This window comes from Jaculus jaculus, chromosome 20 (genome assembly GCF_020740685.1).
Source record: "Jaculus jaculus isolate mJacJac1 chromosome 20, mJacJac1.mat.Y.cur, whole genome shotgun sequence".
Lineage (NCBI taxonomy): Eukaryota > Metazoa > Chordata > Mammalia > Rodentia > Dipodidae > Jaculus > Jaculus jaculus.
In genome coordinates this window covers 152,819-180,376 of record NC_059121.1, presented here as the reverse complement: position 1 = coordinate 180,376, position 27,558 = coordinate 152,819, and the positions used below count along the sequence as shown (strand labels likewise).

Here is a 27,558-nt window from a genome sequence, read left to right as displayed (position 1 = left end):
TCAGCCCATTTCTGTTTTATGAGGCAAGCCCAACAAGCTTTTTTTTTTTTTTTTTTTTGGTGTGTGTGTGTGTGTGTGTGTGTGTGTGTGTGTGTAAGAGAGAGAATGAATGAATGAATATGGGCATGCCAGGGCCTCCTGCCACTGCATTCAAACTCCATGTGCATGTGTGACCTTGTGCAATTGTGTCACTGCATCTGGTTTACATAGAACTGAAGAGTCGAACATGAGTCCCTAAGCTTCACAGGCAAGCATCTTAACTGCTGAGTCATCTCTCTAACCCTTCACAAGGATTTTTTTTGTGCTAGAAAAATGTTAGATTTACATTCTGAAATTCCTCATTGAGTACTCTAATATCCACATCTTTGTGTATGTCATCTCATGTAGGTTTCTGTTGGCTTTTCCCACTAATGAGTAAAGAGTTTGTGGGCTGAAGAGATGGCTTAGTGGTTAGGGAACTGCCTGTAAAGCCTAAGGATCTGGGTTCTGTTACCTAGTACCCACGTAAAGCCAGGTGCACAGGGTGGCACATGTGTCTGGGGTTCGTTTGCAGTGGCTAGAGGTCTTGGCATGCCTGTTCTCTCTCACTATCTGCCTCTTTGTCTCTCTCACCCTCTCTGAAATATTTAACAACAACAAAAATGTTTGGAGGCTGAAGTGGCTGTGATGTTAGGATTTGAGTGTTGGCATTTGTAGGGGACAACTGGAAGTTGAATAGATTCCAGGTACTCAGGACACCTGGGCCAGCAAATACGAGCCAGTGTGAGGGCAGTGTAGGAGTCCAGGTTGGGACACGTGGACTGTTGTTTGATTTGGAGTGCAACATTTCCTTCTCAACTTCCTGGGTGATTGTTTCTGCCTTTCTGCTTTCTACTTGGTAATTTCTCCCAAAGGCTGAATCGCTTAGCGACTTTGTGTCACACCCTTGTTGGAGATGTCTGCAGCATGCTTGCTGTGGTATTGGCCTCCCACACAGGAGTGGCGTTGAGCAGTGGCTGATGTATGTGTGCTTCTTTCTGTCTAGTGACATAGACCTGGTCGTCTTTGGAAAGTGGGAACGTCCTCCACTACAGCTGCTGGAACAAGCCCTGCGGAAGCATAACGTGGCTGAGCCGTGTTCTATCAAAGTCCTTGACAAAGCTACAGTGAGTGTTTGTCTGATGCCCCCACCTGCGCAGTGACCACTTGCCTGAGTGCAGTTACTGGCTTCGTGGGTGGTGGTTCTATGCTGAAGCTTGAAGTTACCATCTTCATACTTAACGACTGTTCAGTGACATTCTGACCTATTGGCATGTATGGTAATTTTCAGGCTACTACTTGCTCTAAGACAGAGTTGTGCCCTATGTGTCACCTGGGGAAGTGCATTCTGTGCTGCGCATTATTGAGGGTAGCTGGGTGATCACAGATTTGTGGCTGTGGCACAAAATAGACCACTCACTATTTCCACTGAAGAAAGGAAAACTTAACTGTTCCTTGGGCTACTCAGAACTGGATCTGCTATGGTGGAAGAAGCTGGCTCCCATTCATAAATCCAAGCAGAAAGGGAAATCACCACCAGCTGGCAAACACCAAAACGCCGCAAGGTCCCAACAGAACTCAAACCTCCCTGCACACCTCTGGGCTGGAATTCAGATCCATCCGTTGACACACCCTCTGTAGCAGGAGTCCGCCTGCTAGGGGCTGAAGCTGCATGAGTCTGCAGGGCCAAACATCCAAACCACCGCAGCCTGATTCCTTACCTCATCTGTCAGTGCAAGCACTGTTGTGTGTGGAGTGGGTGTGGGTATCCTCTTGGTCTCCAGTGACCACTGAGTGGAACTCCTGACAAAGCTCCTTTCTTTTCTTTGCAATCTGATCTTCATGGTCTTAAATCCTTGTTCATGGGGAAAGGAAGTAGAAACCTCTATATGAATATAAAAACACGATGCCTGCCTGTGGAGGACACTGTATATTGAAGCACAGTGTTCTAAATTAAATCTTCCAGGTGCCGATCATAAAACTCACAGACCAGGAGACAGAAGTTAAAGTGGACATTAGCTTCAACATGGAGACTGGCGTCCGCGCGGCAGAATTCATCAAGACTTACATGAAGGTGCTGTCACTGTCATTTCTCTGTAAATGTTAAGCACTTTGAACATAGTGTAGATGTTGTTGGCATTATGGACTATACATAATAGTTACTCATCCTGGGATAGGACTTGTAGAGGGACTTGAAAATACATGGCTATTTTTCTGCTTTTCTTTTTTTTAATTAATTTATTTATTTGCAAGCAGAGATAGAGAGAGAATGGGTACACCAGGGCCTCCAGCCACTGCAAACTCCAGATGCATATGCCCCTGTGCATCTGGCTTACGTGGGTCCTGGGGAATCAGACCTGGGTCCTTTGGCTTTACAGGCAAATGCCTTAACCGCTAAGCCATTTCTCCAGACCCGCCCTTTTTTTAAAGTAAATTTATTTATTTGAGGGGGGGAGGCATACAAAAGAGTAATCTGTATGGGCACACCAGGGCTTTCTACTACTGCAAATGAACTCCAGACATATGTGTCACTTAGTGTATCTGGCTTTATGTGGGTACTGGGAAATTGAACCTGGAATGTCAGGCTTTGCAAGCGTCTTTAACCACCGAGTCATCTCTCCCACCCCAATTTACTTTTCATGAGAAACCATTTCCCAGAGTTGAAACGTCCTCTCTGGTTAGTGCACAGAAGCCTTGCTCCTTCACATTCACAAGTCTAGTCCTCGGTCCCTTGTCATTGGCCTGAGTTGTGATAAAGTTTAGGTTGGTTCATTTGGGACCTCAGTGCTGGCAGTGTGAGTGGGCTCAGTTCTTGAGCTGATATAATTTGGACTGAGCAGGGTGTTGGCCACTCAAGCAGGTTGTCTTTCTCTCCCGACAGAGCATAGGCACACCCAGCCCTGTGATCTGAGTTCTGTTGTCTATGTCTTCCAGAGTCTTCCTCCCACATTTTAAGCTTTTCTTCTGCATTATCTGGTTAGAAAAAGTACTTGCTCCTCCCTCCCCAGGCAAGACACCACTCTGGTGACTTCTCCCTGCCATCCTAGCCACTGCCCTTCCATGTCAAGAACTCCTTGCATCAGAGCCTTGCTCGTCCCCAAAGAATCATTGTCTGTAGAAAGACCTCTTTACAAGCCTGTGAGGAAAAATGTTTTTACACTCCATAAGTATGAGACTGACCCAGAGCCTGGAAGTGGACACAGGAGGGTTGATGAGACACTCCTTTATCTCATGTGAAACGTGACTTGTGCACACTAACCAGTCACCCTTCCTTTGGGATTTACAGAAATACTCACTGTTGCCATACTTGATCTTGGTGTTGAAACAGTTCCTCCTACAGAGGGACCTGAATGAAGTCTTCACAGGTGGGATTAGCTCCTACAGCCTCATCTTAATGGCCATCAGCTTTCTGCAGGTGAGCATGCCTTCTGTCTGGAACTTTGTGTTGACTTGGTGTGAGAGCACCCCACTACAGCAGGCTTTGCTCTTCCTGTCTCTGCTTTGACACTCATCACCAAGTGCTCTCGGGCAGTGTCGCTTTCTTATTTCTTTATAGGCAATAAAAAGCTGTTTCCCAGGTACTATATATACGGGAAAAATTAAGAAAGCCTTCAAAAAAATTTTTTTAAGTTTATTTATGTGGCATATAGTTACCCCAGGACCTCTTACCACTGTAAGCAATCACCGAGTTCTTGCACCATTTTTTTTCTCCCTTCCTTTAAAAAAATTTTACTTGTGAGAGAAAAATGTAAATAGAAAAAGAATGGACATGCCAAGACCTCTACCCACTGCAAAGAAACTCCAGAACATGCACCCCCTTGTGTCTTACATGGGTCCTGGGGAATTGAACTGTGGTTCTTAGGTTTTGCAGGCAAATGACTTAACCACTAAGCCATTTCTCCAGCCCCTCTTGCACCATTTTGGGTTTTTTTTTTTTTACATCTGGCATATATGGGTGGCTTGGGCATTGAACCCAGGCTGAAGCCTTTGCAAGCAAGTGCCTTTAACTGCTTAGCCTTCTTCCCTGCCCCAGGTTTTTTTTTGGGGGGGGTTGTTTTTGTTTTTGTTTTTGTGTGTTGTTGTTGTTGTTGTTGATGAGACAAGGTCTGTTATGTCATCCTGACTGGCCTGGAACTCACTGTGTAGCCAAGTGGCTTTGAACTTGGCATGATGCTGTTGCTTCAGCCTCTCCAGTGCTGGGATTGTAAGCATGAGCCACTGTTTCTGGAAACTGTTCTAAGATTGATGAAGCATCAGTATTTTGTTAAGTTAGCAATAGTCCTTATTTTGTGATGATGGAAAAATCAGTAGCTGGCCTACTCAAGTGTCAAGTACTGCCATGTGTCCATACCTCTGCTTGCTTGCTTGCTTGCTTGCTTGTTTATTTGAGACAGGGTCTCACTGTGTAGACTACCTTATCCTGGAATGAATGAATTAATTTTTCTGTGGGAGAAAAGGTTTTTTTGTTTTTTTTTTGGCTTACAGACTTGAGGGGAAGCTCCATGATGTTAAGAAAAAAATGATCATGAGCAGAGGGTGGATATCATCTCCTGGCTAATATCAGATGGACAACAGCAACAGAAGAGTGTATCAGACATTGGCAAGAGGAAGCTAGCTAGTAACACCCATAAGCCTGCCCCCAACATTACACTACCTCCAAGAGGATTTAATTCTCAAATCTCCATCAGCTGGGGACCTATCATTCAGAACACCTAAGTTTATGGCAGATACCTGAATCAAACCACCACATTCCTTCCCTGACCCCCATAAACTGATAACCACCCATGATGTAAAATACATAGGAGTTAGTCCAACTTTTTAAAAAGTCTCTGTACTTTTATCAATCCCAATGATGTCCATACATCCCCATAGTCCAAGATCTTTTAACTGAGTCATAATACCAAAAAACTCCCCCCTCCCAAAAAAAAAGAAACCCTAACGGCACAGAATAAGCATTCATACTGCAAAAGATGGCTGTTGCAGTCTGGTTCGCATTGCTGGTAGAAATCACCCAACTAAGAGCAGCTTCTGGGAAAAAGAGATTTATTTTGGCTTATAGGCTCGAGGGGAAGCTCCACGATGGCAGGGGAAAACGATGGCATGAACAGAGGTGGACATCACCCCCTGGCCAACATAAGGTGGACCACAGCAACAGGAGGGTGTGCCAAACACTGGCATGGGGAAACTGGCTATAAAGCCCTTAAGCCCGCCCCCAACAATACACTCCCTCCAGGAGGCATTAATTCCCAAATCTCCATCAGCTGGGAACCTAGCATTCAGAACACCTAAGTTTATGGGGGACACTTGAATCAAACCACCACAATGGCATTGGGTATAGCAAAGAAATTTTCACCCAATACAAGATTTAGACAGGACAAACATCAATCTCTGTGGCTCCAAGTCCAACAACTCTAGTCAGTGACAAAGTCTGATAATTCTAACTAGCAACAAGTCTCTGGAGTTCCATTTCTGCCTTTCCAGCTAGGCTACTAACAGTATCAGAAACATTCATCTAGTTCCAGCAGCTCTTTTTGGCAGCCATCTCATGGTCCAGGCACCTCCATTGGGTCTCCACTGAAACCCATGGTTCATCCTCATGGCTCCATTGGGTCTTCATGCAGGTTATCCAACAAACCTGCTAAACACTGCCCATGGACATAGCCAAAACACAAAACCATATTGCAAATTCTCTTTTCTGCATTTGTTATACTCCACAATGCCAGGTGGGCTACCAACTTGTTAATCCAGAGGGGAATAAAGCAGACTTTGAAGAGAGGACACTCCTTCAGCATTCAGGTTCCTTCAAGAGTCTGCACTCTTCCTGTTGTCCCAATGCAAGTCAGCTGACCCAATCTCAGTGGTTGTAATCTCCTAAAAATGCCACTGAACAGGCATTTTGTCCCAAAGATTTCATTTCTGTGTCATATCCCTCTGTTCATACCAGTCCATTTCTATGCAATGCAACCCTGCACAAGTTCTCAGGACACAGCCATAATGGCAAGCTTCTCACACAGACTGCTTCTAGCCCAGTCCAGGCAAATTTCTTTCTCACCCTCATATGCCAAACCTCATAGTCCATAGTTCTTACTGCATTTAGATCTTTGAATACTGACCAGAATAGTTCATCAAACTATACTTACAGCACTGCAGGGTATCCCTTAGGTCAATATTTCAAATCCTTACATTCCTCCCGAACGTCAGCTCCAAAGGGCCAAAAGCTACACAGTCAGGTCATATGACCAAGAGCAGCTTGTGGGATAAAAGAGTTTATTTGGCTTACAGAGTTGAGGGAAAGCTCTATGATGGCAGGGAAAAACAATGGCATAAGCACAGGTGGACATCACCTCCTGGCCAACAGATGGACAACAGCAACAGGAGAGAGTGCCCTGGAATTTCTTAAGTAGCTAAGTCTGGCCTCAAATTCATGGTAGTCCTGCTGTGGTCTTTTGAATTCTGGGATTGTCAGCATGATCCACCATACTTTATTAGTTTCATTTTTTAAATGTATAAAATAGTAATCACTTAACTTAATTAATTTTATTTTTATTTATTTGAGAACGACAGAGAGAGAGAGAATGGGCACACCAGGGCCTCCAGCCATCTGCACATGAACTCCAGATGCATGCACCACTTTATGCATCTGGCTACATAGGTGCTGGGGAGTCAAACTCAGGGTTTTAGGCAAGTGCCTTAACCACTGGGCCATCTCCATCCAGCCCATTGCCTGTATATTTTAATCACACAAGCTTATGCCTCCATTGTTACTACTAACTTTACATTTGCCTTTGTGCTAAGTAAGGGCTTTATATCTAGAATTCTTTATTTTTCTGTGATATCGGTAGTTGGCGAAGACAATTGTAGCTTTTCACTACATGAGCAGTGGCTCCCAAGGCATGTGTCCCCTGGGTATAGCTGTAAGGCAGGCTTTTCGTCCTGACAGTGCAACTGGCTCTGTGCAGTGTTCTTGTTGTAGTCAGATGGACCTGCCTTCCACTTTCCCTCCATGATGGGTCTGATAGCAATTCTTCCAAAGTACTTGGAGCCTCTGTTCTTACTTTGTTTATTCCTGATTTGAGCTATCTTAGCCTCTTGTCGTGACAGCCCTAACATACATGTTACATGTGTGGGGCCTACCCAGGATCTCTGTAATGCAGTCCTTGCAGCTCTGTGACCTCCACAGGGCTAAATTGAGCATGGGGTGATTGCTGTTGTCTCCCTGCTATGCTTGTATTAGGGTGTCTTGCCTTGGAGTTGGGCCTGGTTGGTTTCACATTTGTTTCACAGCTGACTGAGGGAAGGTGGGCAGACCCTGACCTGGGCTGACTTTCAGATAATTGATTTTTATTAAAAGGGAAAGAATAAGCAATAAAAGTGAGGTAAAAATGAGGCAATTCTATTTGTAGAGTGGAAATAAGCAAATTTTCAGAAGCAAAAATTCTTGTGAGCCCTCAAGTACTCATTGACTTCTGGTGTATTTTCTTGTGGGGCCTTGTATTTTGCATGGTGGTCATGGTACTGTCAGGACTGGAACCTGGATGTGCTTGACTCTTACTGTGTAGGTTGGCACTACTCAGTAGAATTTCTGCGCAGAGGACAGAGCTCTTTATCTTCATGGCCTTAGGAGTCCTAGGAGACCCCATGTGGCTGCTGGGTGTTTGAAGTATGGCAACCAGCTGCTGCTTCTGTTCCTCTCATGGTGCTAGCTGCACGTGTGCAGTACAGGTCTGAGCGGCAAAGGATTGGGTCTGCTAAGTCAGTGACAATTGGGAATTATCAGGGGTTGGAACGACCCGTGAGTTGCTTAAAGAGTGCTGAACTAGGGCTGATCGAGTGAATTCACTGAGAAGATTACGACTCAGAACTGCTTATCTAAGAATAATTATGCTTAGTTTTTCCTTCTCACATGGTGTGTACTGTTCAGTCTCATACTGCCATCTGTTGTTACATTTCAGAATGGTACTAAGATGACTAGAGTCTGTAACTTTACATCTACTGTCCAGATGACTAAGGTGCAGAATATGGTCAACTTACTTTGGATGGGTAGAATATATATGGTCAGCCTGCCTGTCAGTATTGGGCAGCTTTAAGCTGATTAGAAGCCTGTGTTTGGAGGAGCTCACTGTTAAGGATTATTACTTCCAAAAGCTTAATCATGATGGCATATTGTGGTCAAAGCATCCACTTTCTTTTGAAGTTCTCCATCCACAGAAGCCGCCCAGGCTGCGTGGGGCTCCTTGCTGCTGCTCATGCTTCCTCGTGCAGTGGTTCCTGAAGAGGCTGCTGGACATGTATGTTACTCAGGAGAGTTTGTTTTGCATCTGTCCACATTGTGGCTACATTGCTTTCACAGTTACATCCGAGAATTGATGCCCGGAGAGCAGATGAAAACCTTGGAATGCTTCTTGTAGAATTTTTTGAACTCTATGGAAGAAATTTTAATTACTTGAAAACTGGTATTAGAATAAAAGAAGGAGGTGCCTATATTGCCAAAGAAGAGATCATGAAAGCCATGACCAGTGGGTACAGACCGTCGATGCTGTGCATTGAGGACCCCTTGCTGCCTGGTAAGCTCACCTCTTTATGCATGGTTGGGAGCCAGGAGGCCTAGCAAGGGCTAGGAAAGTTGGGGAGGCCAACTGAGCCTGGAATGCCTGGGCCCCTTGTCTGCTATGGTTCTCTTCCTTGTGGACAGCAGACTTAACAGTGATGCTTTTTGAATTCCGAGTTCTGTTTATATGCTGTATTCAATCAGAATTAGGAAAGACGGGTTTGTTTTCAGAGTACAGAGATATTACAACTCACCCTAGACCGTTAACTTCTCAGAGAAGTGTGGACCATAGAAGAGTTAAGAATCTCTTAATCTCTTCCCATGTGGACATGTGTCTCCCATATTTTCCCTTTGGGGACATTTATAATATTACTGTTGTTTTAATGAGATGTGTCCTACAACACAAAAAGATTTTCAGCCCGTACTTTTGACCTCACATTTGATCTCAGACCCCCTCCTGCATGGAGAATGACGTTCTAGGTTGAAGACAGTCTCATGGAGCCTGCAACTGAGCTCTTATTCTCTGAGCTTTACTCCCAGTGCTGAGGGTGCTTTTATTTCCATACCTTGGCAACAATCTTGAAATCTTTGCCAATCTGATAAAACTGTGATGTAAATTTTTATTTTATATTTTCAATGATACTTCTTTATCAGTCCCACAAGTGTTTACTGAGCATCTATTAGTGAGACACGGTTGTTATTGTAGGTGATAGAATCAGTGGCCAATAGGCCGAAAAGGATGGGGAGGCGGGCGGCCAGCTCCAGGCCCTACTACTATATACTGGGTTCTTGTGTGACTTCAGTGCTCTTTCCATTTATCTGCTCAGCTGTCTCCCTGCTAGCTGTGTATGCTGGGGAGACCTTGTCTTGATAGAGCACTCCTACCCTGTTTCATTGGGTGTGCATAACGTCATACTCTACCTTCTTACTGTGTGTTTTCATTTTTATTTGGTATTTTTTATTGTTCTGTTTTACTTTCCTTAGTTTTTTAAAAAAAATTTGTTTATTTTTATTTATTTGAGGGCGACAGAGAAAGAGGCAGATAGAGAGAGCGAATGGGCATGCCAGGGTCCCCAGCCACTGTGAATGAACTCCATATGCATGCGCCCCCTTGTGCAACTGGCTAACGTGGGTCCTGGGGAATTGAGCCCCAAACTGGGGTTCTTAAGCTTCACAGGCATGCGTTTAACCACTAAGCAATTTCTCCAGCCCACTATCCTTAAATTTGATGAAGACGTTTATGTTGTTTGTGGCTTCTAGGGTGAGATCAACTTCCCAAAAAAATCTATGAAGGAAAATGTATGGATAGTTCTGTTTTGTTGCCTTTAAGTGACATGACATATTCATGGTTAGGAGGTCATGGCTTTTTGGCACCATGGTGACAGTGAATCACCTGTTCAAATATCTGTTGTACCTTCAGGTATCTAGTTAACTAAATTATCACTGGGGAATACTTAAACCTAAAAAAGATAAAATACACCTGCTGAAAATAAAGTCTATATCTAACCTGACTTGTGAGGATTAAAGTAAATGTCAATTAAAATTTAAAACTCTGCTTGATTGGCTTGTTATGTGACTTTAATGATGGCTTCATTTGGTTTGCTCTCCATGTAGCTTTTATCCTTGGGAGGTTATGTCTGGAATGTTCTACCTTTAAAGGGATTACTTCCTGCTGATGTGTAATTGTGTACTGAGAGTGAACTAGCCCCTTTGTCTCTAGCTGTGGGCCACTGGTCATGGCAGGTCCATACTGCTGGTGTGCATTTGGCCAGCCTTGGGTTTCCTGTCTTATTTTATTATTTATTTTTCAAGGTAGGGTCTCGCTATAGCCCAGCTGATCTAGAATTCACTGTGTGCTCTCAGGGTGGCCTTGAACCCATAGTGATCCTCCTACCTCTACCTCCCAAGTGCTGGGATTAAAAGTGTGCACCAACACGCCTGACCTCTTTTTTTTTATTTTGTTTATTTTTTATTTTTTTTAATTTTTATTAACATTTTCCATGATTATAAATTTTTTTTTTATTTTTGCTACTTGGGGAGTTAGCAGACTTTGATGAATTGCTACTTTCCCCTGTGACTGTCACTTCCCATTTGTGGCAGTAGACTGTAGCCATGTGGACTCTTTGTGCACTTATTTGCTGTGCTCTGTGATGAGTGTTGACTTAATGCTGAACTCTTTTTTTTTATTTTTATTTTTTTGTTTATTCTTACTTATTTGAGAGCGACAGGCAGAGAGAAAGAGAGAATGGACGCGCCAGGGCTTCCAGCCACTGCAAACAAACTCCAGATGCCTGTGCCCCCTTGTGCATCTGGCTAACGTGGATCCTGGGGAATTGAGCCTCGTACGGGGTTCTTAGGCTTCACAATCAAGCGCTTAACCGCTAAGCTATCTCTCCAGCCCAATGCTGAACTCTTAACACATGCCTGTTGTGCTAGCTGGTGGAGTTGGGGAAGTGTAGTGAGGAGGTCCTAATTCATAGTACTTTACATGAGAGGATCAGAAATGTCTGAGTGATGGCTCAAGTCTCAGGCAGTTTGACAGCTACCTTTCTGTTGCAGGAAATGATGTTGGACGAAGCTCCTACGGGGCCATGCAAGTTAAACAGGTGTTTGACTACGCCTACATAGTGCTCAGTCATGCTGTGTCGCCACTTGCCAGGTCTTATCCCAACAGGGATTCTGAAAGGTAACCAGTGCTGCATCTGGATTCTGGGCTCACCTCTGCTGGGATGGCATTTAAACTTGGCCTTGTATTTTGTGAACTTTGTTAATGGATGCACTGTCATGTCTTAGTAGACCTGCCACTCCCTACTGCACTAAGAGCCCCCAAGTGCCTGTCCCTGGGCCCAGTGTGGAAACACTGTAGACTATCTATATAACCCCACAGCCTCTGCCATTGTCACTGTGGGGGTCAGGTCTTGAAACCGTCCCTACAGTCTACCAGGAGTGGACAAGGCAGAGGGCACTGTCCCTTCAATTTCCATAGTCCTTCCTGATCTTCCTCCCATCTCCTTTCCTTGCCACCACCCTCCCCCAACACCACAATACCTTATCTGGGTAGGAGATAAAAAATTAAAAGGGGGAGAAGGAAAACAGAGCAGAGTCCTTGGGTAAGGATTCATTCCCAAGCTGATAAGCAGAGCTGCCCAAAGATGAGCATCACTTACTTCATAGCCTCCAGTCTGGGGCTCCCACTACAGCATCCCAGGTAAGACACTCTTCACGTCAGTCCAGTTCTTAGACAGGGGCCCTGGCTTTCCCACCAGGAGTGACATCAAGTTCCAACACTGCCACTCCCTATTGCAGTTGTCTTGGGTAGATTGGTATTGATCAAGGACTTCAGGAATCAACCCACTTTTCCTATATTGTGAACTCGGGTTGAGTTGAACATAATCAGACCTTCTGGACATGAGGGAAAAATTTTGAGATGTATTCTTCAGCATACAAAATGGCCATTCTAGGGTTATCTGCTCCCTTCAACTTGCCACCATGTGCCCATGTCAGCATTGTTCTTTGCAGTACCTTAGGAAGAATCATCAAAGTCACTCAGGAAGTGATTGACTACCGGAGGTGGATCAAAGAGAAGTGGGGCAGCAGAGTCCTTCCATCTCCAGACATGGGTGAGTTATAACTCTGGGTAGGGCACAGTTCCTTGGAAACCCTTTACCATGCATTGTTTAAGCTAAGTAGGAATCCTTAAGTCTGAAAACTCTGGACCCATATTTCCTAATGCAAATATAATAATGGAATATTAGTTTCTAGTGGCTGCATTAGAAATGTGGGAAGAATTAATTTTAATACTGTACTGTATTCAAGATTTTAACATTAAATGACAAGTTACTGAGATATTTATATCTTTTTTTTTTTTTTTTTGAGGCATTATCTTACTTTAGCCCAGGCTGACCTGGAATTCACTATGTAGTCTCAGGGTGGCCTTGAACTCATAGTGATCCTTGTACCTCTGCTTCCTGCCGAGTGCTGGGGTTAAAGGCGTGCGACACCATACCTGGCTTTTTATATCTTTTGTTTGTTTGTTTGTTTGTTTTTGTTTTTTCGAGGTAGGGTCTTAGTCTAGCCCAGGCTGTTTATATATGTGTGTGTATATATACATATGTGTGTGTGTGTGTGTGTGTGTGTGTGTGTGTTTATTGATAACTTTCATAATTTGAAACAATATCCCATGGTAGTAATTCCCTCCCTCCCCCCACTTTCCCCTTTAAAACTCCACTCTCCATCATATCCCCTCCCCCTCTCAATCAGTCTCTATTTTGATGTCATGATCTTTTCTTCCTATTGTGATGGTCTTGTGTAGGTAGTGTCAGGCACTGTGAGGTCATGGATAGCCAGGCCTTTTTTTTTTTTTTTTTGTCTGGAGGAGCACGTTGTAAGGAGCCCTATCCTTCCTTTGGCTCTTAACATTCTTTCTGCCACCTCTTCCACAATGGACCCTGAGCCATGGAAGGCAGTGCTGAGCACTTCTCTGTCACTTCTTCTCAGCACCATGGTGCCTTCTGAGTCATCCCAAGGTCACTGCCATCTGAAAAGAGAAGCTTCTCTAACCAAAAGTGAGAGTAGCATTAATATATGGTTATGAACAGTAAGAGAAGTGCTTACTGTGCAGTTTGGTGAGATACTTTTAACCAGACAGCAGCAGATGTTATACTCGTAGGGCTCATGACTACCCCTGTTGTAGGTTTTCAGTATCAGGGATATATTCCCTACCATGGAGCAGGCCTCCAGTTCAATTAGAGGGTGATTGGTTTCCCTCATAACAGATATACCACTGTTGGACCCATTGGCTCATTTGGCCTGGCTGGCCAATTATAAGGCTTGCAGTGTCCACTGTTGAGTATCTTCACTGGTGATTGCTCTGTCTCCCATTGAACTGCATGCAGTGTGGCTTTTTCCAGCTTTCTACATGGAGGAAATTTTCAGCTCAGTTCCAGCAGGGTTTCTTAGTGACTTTGCAGCCCAAGTATGTGGAGTCTTTGGCAATATGGTCTTACCATCTATACTTGGTGGGAAACCAAGGGCCTCAGCAGTATCCTGTAATGTTTTGAGGGCATCAGGGACCTCCCTGACCCACAACTCACTGGAAGGTATCCCATCCCTGGCATTGAAAATTTTCTAGTAACAATCTGTGGCTCCTGTGTGTTCCATTGTCCAAAAAAGTAGGTTTCTACATGACTTATTTATATCCTCTTAGATTGTGATTAGCCCTCCCTCTAACTTTCCTTTCTCAGTCTCTTCCCCTGACCTCACTTAGGCCTTTTCACCCCCATTAATCTATTCTTCTACTTGTATGTATACAATACCATCCTATTAGGTCCTCCCCTTCCTCCCTTTCTATTCCGTTTATATCTCCTTTCTAGCTTATTGGCCTTTGCTACTGAGTTTTCTTTCTGCTCATACAGAAGTCCAGTCATTTGTAGCTAGGATCCACATATGAGAGAAAACATGTGACATTTGTTTTTCTGGGCCTGGGTTACTTCACTTAGTATAATCCTTTCCAGATCCATTCACTTTCCTGCAAATTTCATAGCTTCATTTTTCTTTACTGCTGGGTAGAATTCCATTGTATAAATGTGCGACATCTTCGTTATGCACTCGTCAGTTGAGGGATATCTAGGCTGGTTCCATTTCCTAGCTATTGTGAATAGAGTGGCAATAAACATGGTTGAGCAAGTATCTCTAAAGTAGTGAGACAAGATATATGCCTAGGAATGCTGTAGGTGGGTCATATGGTAGATCTATTTTTAGCTGTCTCCGGAACCTTCACACTGATTTCCACAATGGCTGGACCAGATTGCATTCCCACCAACAGTGTAGAAGGGTTCTTCTTCTTCCACGTCCTCTCCAGCATTTATGATCATTTGTTTTCATGATGGTAGCCAGTCTGACATGAGTGAGATGGAATCTCAACATAGTTTTAATCTCTATTTCTCTGATGACTAGGGATATCGAACATCTTTTTAGATGCTGTCTGCCATCTGTGTTTCTTCTTTTGTGAACTCTCTATTTAGTTCCATTGCTTTTATTTTATTTTATTTTTTCGAAGTAGGGTCTCACTCTAGCTCAGGCTGACTTGGAATTCACTATAGAGTCTCAGGGTAGCCTCAAACTCATGGTGATCCTCCTACCTCTGCCTCCCAAGTGGGATTAAAGGTGTGAGCCACCATGCCTGGCACATAGCTCATTTACTGAAGAGGCTGTCTTTTCTCCAAAGACTATTTTTGGCATTTTTGTCAAATATCAGGGCTATAGCTACCTGCATTTACATCTGGGTCCTCTGTTTTGTTCCATTGATCTACATATCTGCTTTTGTGTCAGTACCATGCTGTTTTTGTTACTATGGCTCTGTTAAAATCAGGTATGATGATACCACCAGCCTTATTTTTCTTGCTCAAATTTGTTTTAGATATTCAAGGGGTTTTTGTGCTTCCATATGAATTTTTGGATTGTTTTTTCTATTTGCATGAAGAATGCCTTGGAATTTTGATGGGGATTGCATTAAATGTGTGGATTACTTTTAGTAAGATTGCCATTTTCACAATATTGATTCTTCCAATCCAAGAACAAGGGATGTCTTTCCATTTCCTAGTGTCTTCTGCAATTTCTCACTTGAGTGTTTTAAAGTTCTCATTGTAGAAATCTTTCACTTCCTTGGTTAGGTTTATTCCAAGGTACTTTATTTAGATTTTTTTTTTTTCTGCGATGCAATTGTGAATGGTGGTGTTTGATGTTAACATATAGGAAGACTACTGATTTCTGTGTATTCTTTTGTATCCTGCTACATGGCTGTAGGTGTTTATCGGCTCTAACAGTTTGCTGGTAGAGTCTTTAGGGTCCTTTATGTATGGAATCATGTCATTTGCAAATAATATAACTTGATCTTTTCCTTTCCAATTTATATCTGTTTTATGTGTGTCTCTTGCCTTATTTCTATGGCTAAGACTTCCATTATTATATTAAATAAAAGTGGGGACAGTGGACACCCTTGTCTTGTTCCTGATTTTAGTGGAACAGCTTCCATTTTTTTCCCATTTCTATTATGTTGGCTGTAGGCTTGTTGTAAATAGCCTTTTTATGTTGTGACATGCTCCTTCTATTCCCAGTCTCTGTAGGACTTTTATCAGGAAAGGATGCTGGATTTTGTCAAATGCTCTTTTTGCATCTAATGAGGTGATCATGTGATTTTTGTCCTTAAGTCCATTTATATAGTGTATTACATTTATGGATTTGTATATGTTGAACCATTCCTGCATTTCTGATATGAAGCCTACTTGGTCGGGGTGAATGATCTTTCTGATATATTCTTGTATTCTGTTTGTCAATATTTTGTTGAGAACTTTTGTATCGATGTTCATGAGGAATATTGGTCTGCAATTTTCATTTTTTGTTCTTTGTCTGGTTTTGGTGTCACGGTGATGCTGGCTTCATAGAAGGAGTTTGGTAGGATTCCTTCCTTTTGTATTTTATGGAAAAGCTTAAGAAGCAATAATGTTAGTTCTTCCCTGAAGGTCTGGTAAAATTCAGCAGTGAATCCATGTGGGCCTGGACTTAAGTGGTTAATCTCATCTTGATTTAATTTAGGTAGGTCATATAAATTAAGGAAATCATCCATTTCTTTTTCAGATTTTCAAACTTAGTGTATTATATGTTCTTATAATAGGTCCCTATGATTTTTTTCAATTTCTCTGGTATCTGTAGTGATGGCACCTTTTCCATCTTTAATTTTATTAATTTTGTTTCTCTTCTTTCTTTTGGTCAGATTTGCTAAGGGTTTATCATCTTGTCTATCTTTTTTGTTTCTGTTTTTGTTTTTTGAGGCAGGGTCTCACTCTAGTCCAAGCTGACCTGGAATTAACTGTGGAGTCTCAGGATGGCCTCGAACTCATGGCAATCCTCCTACCTCTGCCTCCCAAGTGCTGGGATTAAAGGAGTACGCCACCACGCCTGGCTTGTTTATCCTTTTAAAGCACCAACTCTTCATTGATTCTTTGGATTTTTTTTTTTTTGTTGTTTTGGTTTTTATTTCATTAATTTCTGTCCTAATCCTTATTATGTCTTCCAGTCTACTGATTTTCAGTGTGCCTTGTTCTTCTTTTTCCAAGGCTCTAAGGTGAAGCATTAAGTTATTTGTGACCTTTCTAATTTTTAACATAGGTACTTAAAGCTATAAATTTCCCTTTTAAGACTGCTTTCATTGTGTCCCAAAGGTTTTGGTATGTTGTGTGGTCATTATCATTTGACTCTGAATTGTTTGATTTCTTTATTGATCCATTGATCATTTAGTAGTGGATTTGATTAGTTTCCATGATTTTGCCTATGCTTAATAGCTTTTATTGTTATTGATCCCATTATGATTAGATAGAGGGCAAGGAATTATTTCAATTTTCCTGTATTTGTTAAGTTTTGCTTTGGGTCCTAATGTATGGTCTCTTTTAAAGAATGTTCCATGTGTTGTTGAAAAGAATGTGTATTCTGCAGCATTTTGGATGAAATGTCCTGTATATATCTGTTAAGTCCATTTGTTCTATAATCTCATTTAATCCAGATGCATCTCTGTTTATTTTTTGCCTGGATGACCTGTCAATTGATAAGAGTAGGGTATTGAAGTCACTCACTACAACTGTGTTTGGTGTTATCTGTGACCTTAGTTCTAATAGTGTTTGTTTGATGAAGTTGGGAGCCCCCATGTTAGGTGCATACACATTTAGGATTGTAATGTCCGCCTGGTGGAGTGTGCCTTTAATCAATATAAAGTGACCTCTATCTTTCCTAACTAATGTTGGACTGAAGTCTACCTTGTCAGATATTAGGATAGCAATCCCTGCTTGTTTTCTAGGCCTATTTGCTTGAAACACTGTTTTCCAACCCTTCACCCTAAAATAATGTCCATCCTTTGTAGAAAGGTGAATTTCTTGGCGGCAACAAATTGAAGGATCCTGCTGTTTAACCCAGTCTGCAAACCTATGTCTTTTGGTTGGGACATTGGGGGCATTGAGGCCATTGATATTAAGAGATATTATTGAAAGGTGTGTCTTTATTTTTTTACCTTTTTTCTTGTTTTGTAGTTCTTCCGGTTTTACTTCTGCTTTCTGTGTTAACTGGTATTTGAGTATGGTTTGTTTTTTCCAGGTTCCTTATATGTGTGTTTTTCTTTTTCTTCAGCATGGAGGATCCTTTCAAGTATTTTTCTGTAGAGCTGGTTTTGTCTTCAAATATTCCTTTGGCCTGGTTTTTTTTTTTTTTTTTTTTTTTTTTTTTTGTGTGTGTGTGTGTGTGTGTGTGTGTGTAATGTCCTTATTTCTCTGTCTATTTGAATGGATAGCTTTGCAGGATAAAGTAACCTTGGTTGACAGATGTTGTCTTTCAGAACTTGGAATTCATCATTCCAAGCCCTTTTGGCTTTGAAAGTTTGTGTTGAGTAATCTTCTGTGATCCTGATGGGCTTGCCTTTGTATGTGACTTGATTTTCCTATCTAACTGCTTTCAATATATTTTCTTTTGTTTGCATATTTGGTAGTTTAATTATATTATGGCAAGGAGAGATTCTTTCCAGGTTTTGTCTGTTTGGTGTTCTAAAGGATTCCTGTATCGGCATTGGCATTTCTTTCCCAGTTTTGGGGAAGTTTTCTTTTGTGATTTTGTTGAAAATGCCTAATATGCCTTTGGAGTAAAATTCTTCTTCTGCTATTTCTTGAATTCTTACGTTTGACCTTTTCATAGTGTCCCAAATATCTTGAAATTTCTATTCATACTTTCCTGTTAGTTTGTCTTTCTCCTTGTTGGATTGTATTAGATCTGCCACCTGGTCTTCCAGTTTCGATATTCTGTCCTCTCCTTTATCCATTCTGCTGGTGAGATTTTCTACAGAGTTTTTTTTTTTTTTTTATAGCCTGAGTGGAACAAAATACAGGCAGATTCTAAAATTTAAACAATGTACATACTCAATGAAAAACAGCACAGAGTATTTATGCAAGAGTAGGTATTATGACAACCAGATCCTCTAACAAAGTTACAGTCTCTTAGGATATGTGTTGCCCCACACCCTTAATCCTGTCAGCTGGGAGGTTTTCTGGTGTGCTGAGGGTTTCCAAGTCAGCACCATTGTGATCTTCCCTAATGAACAGCAGAAGTTGAAATAAAGGCACTATAAATCAGGAAGCAACAAATGACAAGCCCAAAATATAACTTATTTAAGAATGGCAACTCCACCCATCCATCATATTTAACATATAATTTATCCTGACATGGAAGGTGCAATTAGCACTTCTGATTCAAGCGTATGTACCAGGCTTATTTGGTGGGTACTGACCTGGTGTAATCCCAGTTACCTTTTGAGATGCTTTGGTCTCAGTTATGCTGCACTGCTGCTTGGGTCTCTCTTTGTTGCACTGTGGGCTCAGGTAGGCTGGCTGGGTTACTGAATTGAGGCTTTGATCACCTGTGCCTGGTGAGCTCCCCTCCCCAGGTCTCTGGTGCTTGCTGGCACTTATGCTGGCATGGGAAGCTGTGGATGGTGGTCCCCACAATCTTCTTCCTTACGAGCTGCTCCTCTGTTTTTCCCTGCCATCCTCCCTTCATGTTTTTTGAATTTGCAAGCAGCTCCAGTTCGAGTGGGAAGTTTCCTCACCTGGCTTTTTCTGTGGTAAGCAGGCCGAGCCTTACAGATGGGGCCACAGGGACCTGGTTCCACTGCTGCTGGAGCCACTTCTGCTTGCGTTTGTGGGCTTTAGATGCCATGGATCTCTCCTACTTCCCTGCTGCAGTTGATAATGTCTTATACACCTCACTTTTTAGTAGAAGAGTGTATTTTGCTGGTTGTGTGTGTTTTTTTTTCCTTTTTCCTCCCCTAGGCTGCTTTGGCATGGTCTCCTGTGCCACCATCTTAACTGGAAGTCTATATCTTTTTTAACGAATGTGTGAAATCAAGGTTTCTTTTTAAGATCAGGGCCTTGAGAGAGAGCTTAGCGGTTAAGGAAGGCACTTGCCTGCAAAGCCAAAGGACCTCGGTTCAATTCCTCAGTACCCATGTAAGCCAGATGCACAAGGGGGTATATGCATCTGGAGTTCATTTGCAATGGCTGGAAGCCTTGGCACTCCTATTCTCTCTCTCTCTCTGTGCCTCTTGCCATCTCTCAAATAAATAAATAAATATAAATAAAAAGATCAGAGTTATAATATGTCTTTTATTTTTATTAAATTATGAACTTTACTGTATGAACAAATTGAGTGTTCATCATCTTCTCATTAGATTATATTCTTATTTTTCTGTCTGTCCTGCCCTTGTTCCATTGAGGTTCCTTCTCATTGGGGTTGTTGGTATTCACTGTGGGGTCATGAATGCAGTAGTCATTCTCTGTGTGGGGTGGGGGGAGATAGTGCCTCAAGATACTGCTTCCCACAGGGAGAGGGATAGAGAGAATGGGCACACTAGGGCCTATTGCCACTGCAAATGAACTCTAGATGCATGGGCCACTTTGTGCATCTACCTTTATGTGGGTCTGGGGAATCAAACCTGGGCTTGTTCGGTTTGGCAAACAAGTGCCTTTAACCAATGAGCTGTTGCTCCAGCCCTATGTGATTTTTATTTAATAAAAGCTAAAGGTGAATGTTTATATGCCCAACATTGCTACAAACATATTTTAGTGTTTTCCCATAACTAATTGAGTAGTTTTTAGATTAGATGATTGAAATTGAAAATTTGGTTTGTCCATTACACTGGAGCATGTCAGAGCTCAGCTGCCCTGTTGCTGGGCACATTGCACTTCTCAGTAGCATGGGCTTTGCTCTCCTACCCCAGACAATAGGATTAAGATAATGGAGAGAGTCAGCACGTGCAACGGGGAGCAGACACAGAACCAAGAGCCTGGGTCACCCTACAGCCAGCGCCTGACTTTGTCCCTGTCCAGTCCCCAGCTCCTCTCTTCAGGTTCCTCTGCTTCTTCTGTATCCTCGCTTTCTGGAAGTGACATTGTGAGTATGCCCTCTCCCTTTGCCTCAACCTCCCCCCCCCTTTCAGGTCTGTTGAGTGTTTAGTGTTTTTGGTAGACATCTCTACAACTGAGTTTAAAACCTGTCCTTCCAGCTCAGTTCTAGAGTCTCGGGTTGGTTATGTTGGGGGTTGTCTGGCATGTGCCTTGAGCACTCAGTTGTTCATATGACTAGTCAAGGCAGTAGGAGCACTTGGGCAAGTTGTGGACTTCCTGGAGTAGTTTTTTAAAAACCTGCGTGGAGGTACAAGAAATTTAAATCTGAGTGTTTCATCTGTACCTCCTGAAAGCTAGTTTATTTTAATTTGGAAAATACTTAAAAGATGGTGCATAGGTTTGTACCACCTGCTGCTCAGAAGATCATTGGCTTTGGCAACTTTTCCTAGCATGCCTCTCCTCGGGCATTCTGTCCTAGCCCTCAGAAGAGTGCCTTTGGTATACAGCTCTATTCTCTTTCCTTTTTTTTTTTTTTTTTGTACTGGACATCAGGACTCAGACACACCGCCCTGCACCACGCCCAGTGTTTATCAGTTCAGCCTTCAAGCTCCTACAGCCCTGATGGCCAGCCTGCCAGCCGCCTTGCCAATACCCAGTGGCAAACCTCAGCCCACTGCTTCCAGAACGCTGATCATGACAAGCAACAATCAGGTATGGACTCCTTTCTGGGAGCACTATAGGGATAGTATCTGAGCTGAGCCATGCAGGAGCAGGTTAGTATTAACTTTGAGTTAATACACGTCTGTCTTCTCATAGGATTCTCTCATTTTGGTGGTAGACGGTAGCTCTGGTCATTCTGTGAAGATGTATTTCTGGCCTTAGTCAGTGAGGACCACACTATCATACCCGCAGCAAAGAGACCTGATGTTCTTGAGTACCAAAATGCCTGTGGCAGATGCTTCCTCATTGGCAGCACACGCCACTGTAGCAGTTACCTTCTTGTTGCTGGGCAAAGTACTTGACCAGAAACAGCTTACAGTTTTGAAGGAACTTTCGTGGAAGAGCAGGCAGCTGGGGTGCCTTAGCATCAGAGTAAGCTTGTTCTCCACAGCCAGTAGGGCTGGACTAAAAGTCTTGAAGCCTGTCATCAGCTGCACACCTCCTCAATCAAGACTCCACCGGCTGGGCACTAAGTATGAGGCTTAACCACAAACCCTTGAGGCTATGGGGAACATTTGCTGTTCAAGCCACTAGAGTCTACCCTGTGCTGGGTCAGCTTTGGGGAGAGCACTCATGCTGACTGCTCACCTATTTGGTGGAGGGAGTCTTTGTTCTACTTTCCTCTCAGAAACTCATTGGGTAGACTTTCATTATGTTATTAATTAGACATTATTTTGGGGAATTTTCTCTTTCTGACATTTGGATAAAAATCAACTTAAAAAGCCAGGCGTGGGGAGGGGGGCTGGAGAGATGGCTTAGCGGTTAAGCGCTTGCCTATGAAGCCTAAGAACCCCGGTTCGAGGCTCAGTTCCCCAGGTCCCACGTTAGCAAGATGCACAAGGGGGCGCACGTGTCTGGAGTTCGTTTGCAGATGCTGGAGGCCCTGGCGCGCCCATTCTCTCTCTCTCCCTCTATCTGTCTTTCTCTCTGTGTCTGTAGCTCTCAAATAAATAAATATAAATTAAAAAAAAAAAAAAAAGCCAGGCGTGGTGGCACATGCCTTTAATCCCAGCACTCGGGAGGCAGAGGAAGGAGGATTGCTATGAGTTCAAGGCCACCCTGAGACTACATAGTGAATTCCAGGTCAGCCTGGGCTAGAGCGAGACCCTACCTCAAAAAACCGAAAAAGAAAATCAATTTAAGAGATAATTTTGTAAATATTAAATATTGTGTGTACATCTTAATTATGTATTGGTGAATATGTATAAGTCCAATATTTTCATTTATTTGCAAGTGGAAATAACTTTTGAAATAGGGATTGAGTTTTAAGCAATAAAACAACATACAGATGTGTTTCTTGAAGTAATTTTTCTCAGCTAAAGAGCTGTTCCCACTGATACCTTGAGGCCTTTTGCTGCTTGAAGGCCCATGACTAGTGTTGACAAGTGTTTGCCACAGCTCATCCTGAGAGGTCTTTGTGCGAAAGCAGAGACGTGTGCATGGGATGGAAACATGGCTGCAGCTTTGAGACAAGGCTCTCACCAGGGCCTTTTGCTGTAGGTGAGACGAGTGCTGCCCACACTCCTTGTCTTTTCCCTGTGACCCCATGTTTCGCTCCTGTTGCAGTAGCACCCTACTTCTCATGCCAGGGGTCCTACCTACAGTTGGCTGTTTTGATGGCTTTCAAGGGGCTTTGGTCTTAAGAGAGTCTTAGAACTTCTGGACTTGTAATAGTTGCTTCATGTTGTAGTTAATGCTTCAGAAAATAAGGCATTTCTGGTATAAGGGCAATGTAATTAAGTTATAGTAAAAGCCAGCACTTGATAGTGTCTGTGCAGACAAGTGGCTCACTTACAGATGTTTGTTTTCTTCATAGACCAGGTTCACCATCCCTCCGCCCACCCTTGGGGTTGCTCCGGTTCCATGTAGACAGACTGGTGTTGAAGGAACTGCATCTTTGAAAGCTGTTCACCACGTGACTTCCCCAGCCATCCCCACAGCACCATCCAACCCGCTGTCCAGCCCTCATCTCTATCACAAGGTGCGTCTGCCTTCCAGGCTTCCTATTACAGCTACTACAGGTGGTCTGGGCTTTTCCTTCCCTTCTCATAAGAATTCCAGAGCCTACCTTCAAAGAGAAGTTTACTAGTCATTCGGCTTCATGTTTGCTTCTTTCATAGACAAAGCTTAAAAATAATCACTTATTGCTGGGCGTGGTGGCGCACATCTTTAATCCCAGCACTCAGGAGTTCAAGGCTACCCTGAGACTACATAGTGAATTCCTGGTCATCCTTGGCCAGAGCAAGACACTACTCAAACTTTTCCCCCTCCAAAGAAGTTCAGTTATTTTAAAATGTAACATTTTAGTTACCACAGTGCATATTCTTAATTCTTCAGTTGAACTTTACATTTCAGATGAAATTTAAAATGAAGACTTCCCTTGTTTTGTTTTTTTTTAATAATAAGCCTGGTGTGGTGGTGCATGCCTTTATTTTTTTTAATTTTATTTATTTATTTATTTATTTATTTATTTATTTATTTGAGAGTGACAGACACAGAGAGAAAGACAGAGGGAGAGAGAGAGAGAGAGAGAATGGGCACACCAGGGCTTCCAGCCTCTGCAAACGAACTCCAGACGCATGCACCCCCTTGTGCATCTGGCTAACGTGGGACTTGGGGAACCGAGCCTCGAACCGGGGTCCTTAGGCTTCACAGGCAAGCGCTTAACCGCTAAGCCATCTCTCCAGCCCCCAACTTCCCTTGTTTTATGATATACTTCATTTTAGTTTAGGCCATTTGGTCTTCAAGACACAAAGGATAAAACCAAGCCACATCTCTGATAGTGTGTTACCAGGCCGCTGGCTTCCCTGTCTGCAACTGAGTCACACACAAGGACACTTGAGTGCTCCAGGTCACAGACAGTAGGGATCCACAGAACCTTCTCATTCCTGTAAACAAACACATTGGAAGGGAGAGTTGAGCGGCTCTGGGCAGTTGGTACTTGCACTGGTTGGCTGAGTGGATCACCGAATGGAGATGTGATGGTCTGTGAACTGCCAGAGTGTATACTCCTGTTCCAGAGTTTCCTGCTGGAGGAACCTGGCAATGCTAATGGGGCTGCATGGTAATTGCTTGCACCTGCCTCTCATTTTCCATGATCGGTTAGGAGATGAATGTACTTTTTGACTGCTTGCCTGAGATTGTCATCTGACTCAGTAGAATGCTCCTGTGGGCAGTGTGGCTGGCTGGTTCCAACCCTGCTCTCCCTCTTTGTCTCTCTTAGCAGCACAGTGGCATGAAACTGTCCATGAAGGGCTCCCACAGCCATGCCCAGGGAGGCAGCTACAGCTCTGTGGGTAATGGAGGTGTGCGGCCCCCCGTGGGCAACCGGGGACATCACCAGTACAGTCGCGCTGGCTGGAGGAGGAAAAAGCATGCACACACACGTGACAGTCTACCTGTGAGTCTCAGTAGATAATGGCTCCTGGCCCCACCATCACAGACTGCCTGGTGGCCTTGGCCACTACAGGGGAACCAAGACCAGCATTTAGCACCTCCACCTCGGGCTGCAAGTACTGCCCGCCACTGGTCACTCTGCATGTTTCTCTGTTTGGTGGCCGCATCCATCTTACAGAACGGCTCCTTGTGCTCATCTGTGAAGCCTTACTAAACGTGGATGTGTGTCTGCTTGTCTAGAAGTCTTCGTCTGTGCCCAGCAGGGCAGGCTCGGAGCACAGGGCTCCAGATGTGTGCTCTTTTGGCTTCGTGGGAGCCGATCTGCTCTGGGCAGTTTGGAGCTCTTGTTTTATGTCTGTCACAGCAGCAGAGGTGTCAAGCCCTGTTTTCATGTCTTTCCAGCGGGGAGGGTAGAGGCCGTTGTTTTATCGCCCTCACGTCTTGTTTGAAACTTTGGAACTGTTTTTCTATGTAAATATCGAAAACATGATTTGTGCAATAACTCAGATATTTTTTATTTAATTTCATATTTTCACATAAGTTATATTTAAGGGAGGAGGGAATTTTTTTTAAGCAGGTTTCGATCCTTTCCCGATTTGCATTTTCTAAGTTGGGTTCATCATGTTGGCTGGTTGTCGGAGGAGCATCAATGCAAACACTGGTAGGAGGGGCTTGGGGGCTTGACTTTGATGCCTTTTTTTTTTTTTTTTTTTTTTTTTTTTTGGTCAGACGCCAGCCATCATGATATCATTGTGATGGCTTCTGAGGCCTTGGGCACCTGGCCTCTGGTGCATGCCTAGCAGCCCTGCCTTGAGCCTCAAGCTGTTGTCCTGCTCTGACAAGTTGTGACATTTTGGTTTGGGGTTTTTTTTTTAACTAGACAACAAATCCAGCATTTAAAGTGCCAGAAGTATAACTTTCTAGTGGGGGGAGAAGATGTCACATTATAAAATCTTTTAAACATGTGAACACGTGAATGCTTCAGTCCGTTTTAGTGACGTGGCCTGGGGAGCGTTGTTACAGACAACAGCACCCAGTTTTAGGAATGTGGAGAAAGGAATTTCATTGATTCCATTGAGGAATCGGCATAGCGGTATGCATTCGTTCTGTTAAGAGCAAATATCTGAACAGTACCTCCGCTGCTCAGGGCATGTGGGGAGTATTCTAATGCATCCCAGGAGAGCACAGCCCAGCGTGGGCCCAGGAGCACTGGGGCCCGCTATCAGAAGCATACAGGTATACTATGCAAGTGTATTCTGCCACCACAGCCACTGTCTTTGTTACCTTTTTGAACAACAGTATATCCATCCTGCCTAACTGAGGTTTTGCAGCATCACAGTTGTCCTGAGAGTGGCTTGCATCTTGTAGGCGCTGTGATTCCCAATTTTAAAGTAGAAGTTGTGGCCCTGCTAAACACTACAGGTAGGCTGATCTTTGAAGTCCACCAGTGGAGAAGATGGAGACAAGAAGCTGATTGCCATACTGTCTGATTGATGTGCAGCCGTGGCCGTTCTAGATCGATGTCTGAGTGTGATGGACACCTAGCAAGGATGAGCTCTGTGTTCTGAGTTTGCCTCTTCAAGTAGCACAGACCTGGATTATGGGGCTGTTGACTCCAGGAGGCATCCGGATCATAGCAGCACTAGGGCCTACCATTTGTGAGGATTGGGATCATTCAGAATATTTAAGAATACTTAAATTGTGAACCTATTTCTAAAGCATATTTACAAACACTGATCCATAGGCCTGTACTAATCTTTACACATTAGCAATATTGATTGTAACCTACATCAAAGGAAACCACTGCAGGGACTACAGGAATGTCCCATAGATGTGCATTTTAAAGTTCTACCCATAGAAACAGGTACTATGTCCATCCCTGTTACGGTGAACCAAATGAATTGGCCTGGCTACCACTGTGGCTGCATGCTACAGATTTAACAGAAGATATCATGTTTCAATTTTTTTGTGTGTGGACAACAATGTGGACACTAAAATTGACATATTTTTATGTAAAGTTTTTCTATTCTTTGATTTTTAATAAACTTTAGAAACAAGTTTTGTGTTTGATGCTTTACTGTTATGAGAAGGGGTGACATCTTTAGGCACTTGCTAGGAGTAACTAGGATTCTCAGAGGGGAAGGTTCCAGACCTGGTTGGTTATTTCACCATTGGCTCATTACACAGGGGTGTGCACACAGGACAGTTAAAGCCCACAGTATCAGTCCTCCATGGTCCTGGTGGCGGTGCTGACCGTGTGGAGACACTGTTAGATCTTCAGTCCTCTGTGGCCCCAGTGGTGGTGCTGACCATGTGGACAGTCCAGTGACACTGTTAGATCATCAGTCCTCTGTGGTCCCAGTGGTGGTCCTCTCCATGTGGACAGTCCAGTGAGACCTTGGCTTTCAACACTGCCTCACTCTTCAAACTGCTAAACATGTTATACCTGAAAATGTAGCTCATGTTCTTTATAATGAGCCATTAAGTGACAGGACTCCACATCCCAGGCAGCCTGACCCCTTGAGTGTGTGGTAAAGGTGGGTGTTGTGGACAAACACTTGCCTCTTTTTCCTTGATAGTTCTTTAGTCCTGTTGGTTTTAGAGAAGGACCAACTAGTGACATTTGAGGTTTCAGTATATACCAGGAAAGATCAAGAAATCCAGGCAAAAGGGAGACTGGGTCCTATCTTCAGAGGGCTCTTGCCTGTGGATGAGGTCATGCGAAGGGGTTCTCTAGGGTGGTCATTCACCGAAAGTGTGGAAGCCTGCTGGGACCTCCTGCCAGTTTGTTTCAAATATTTCCTAGAGAGCCCTGAACACAAGGCACAGGTTTGCTCCTCATGTCAGTGCTTGCTCTGTACCTACAAAGAAGGGCTCCACTAGTCTTCGTGTGAGGCTGTGTATTTTATAGTGTTGCTGCACCTCTGCCAGGGTTACTTT

General features: G+C 43.4%; 1 protein-coding gene across 2 annotated transcripts in view; it reads left to right on the top strand.

Annotated features, from left to right (window-relative positions):
• Positions 1-26,675, top strand: part of Tent4a (terminal nucleotidyltransferase 4A) — a 50,248-nt gene extending 23,573 nt beyond the window's left edge. The window contains exons 4-13 of one of the 2 annotated variants that reach the window (XM_045139017.1): positions 1,025-1,145; positions 1,985-2,092; positions 3,305-3,433; positions 8,369-8,582; positions 11,126-11,252; positions 12,086-12,186; positions 20,376-20,548; positions 21,055-21,213; positions 23,039-23,203; positions 24,449-26,675. In XM_045139017.1, coding sequence (XP_044994952.1) covers positions 1,025-1,145; positions 1,985-2,092; positions 3,305-3,433; positions 8,369-8,582; positions 11,126-11,252; positions 12,086-12,186; positions 20,376-20,548; positions 21,055-21,213; positions 23,039-23,203; positions 24,449-24,640 — 1,489 coding nt within the window. In that variant the 3' untranslated portion in view covers positions 24,641-26,675. Of the gene's footprint in view, positions 1-1,024; positions 1,146-1,984; positions 2,093-3,304; positions 3,434-8,368; positions 8,583-11,125; positions 11,253-12,085; positions 12,187-20,375; positions 20,549-21,054; positions 21,214-23,038; positions 23,204-24,445 lie in introns of both variants that reach the window. The other variant, XM_004666107.2, reaches the window with a different exon arrangement.
• Positions 26,676-27,558: the final 883 nt, after the last annotated feature.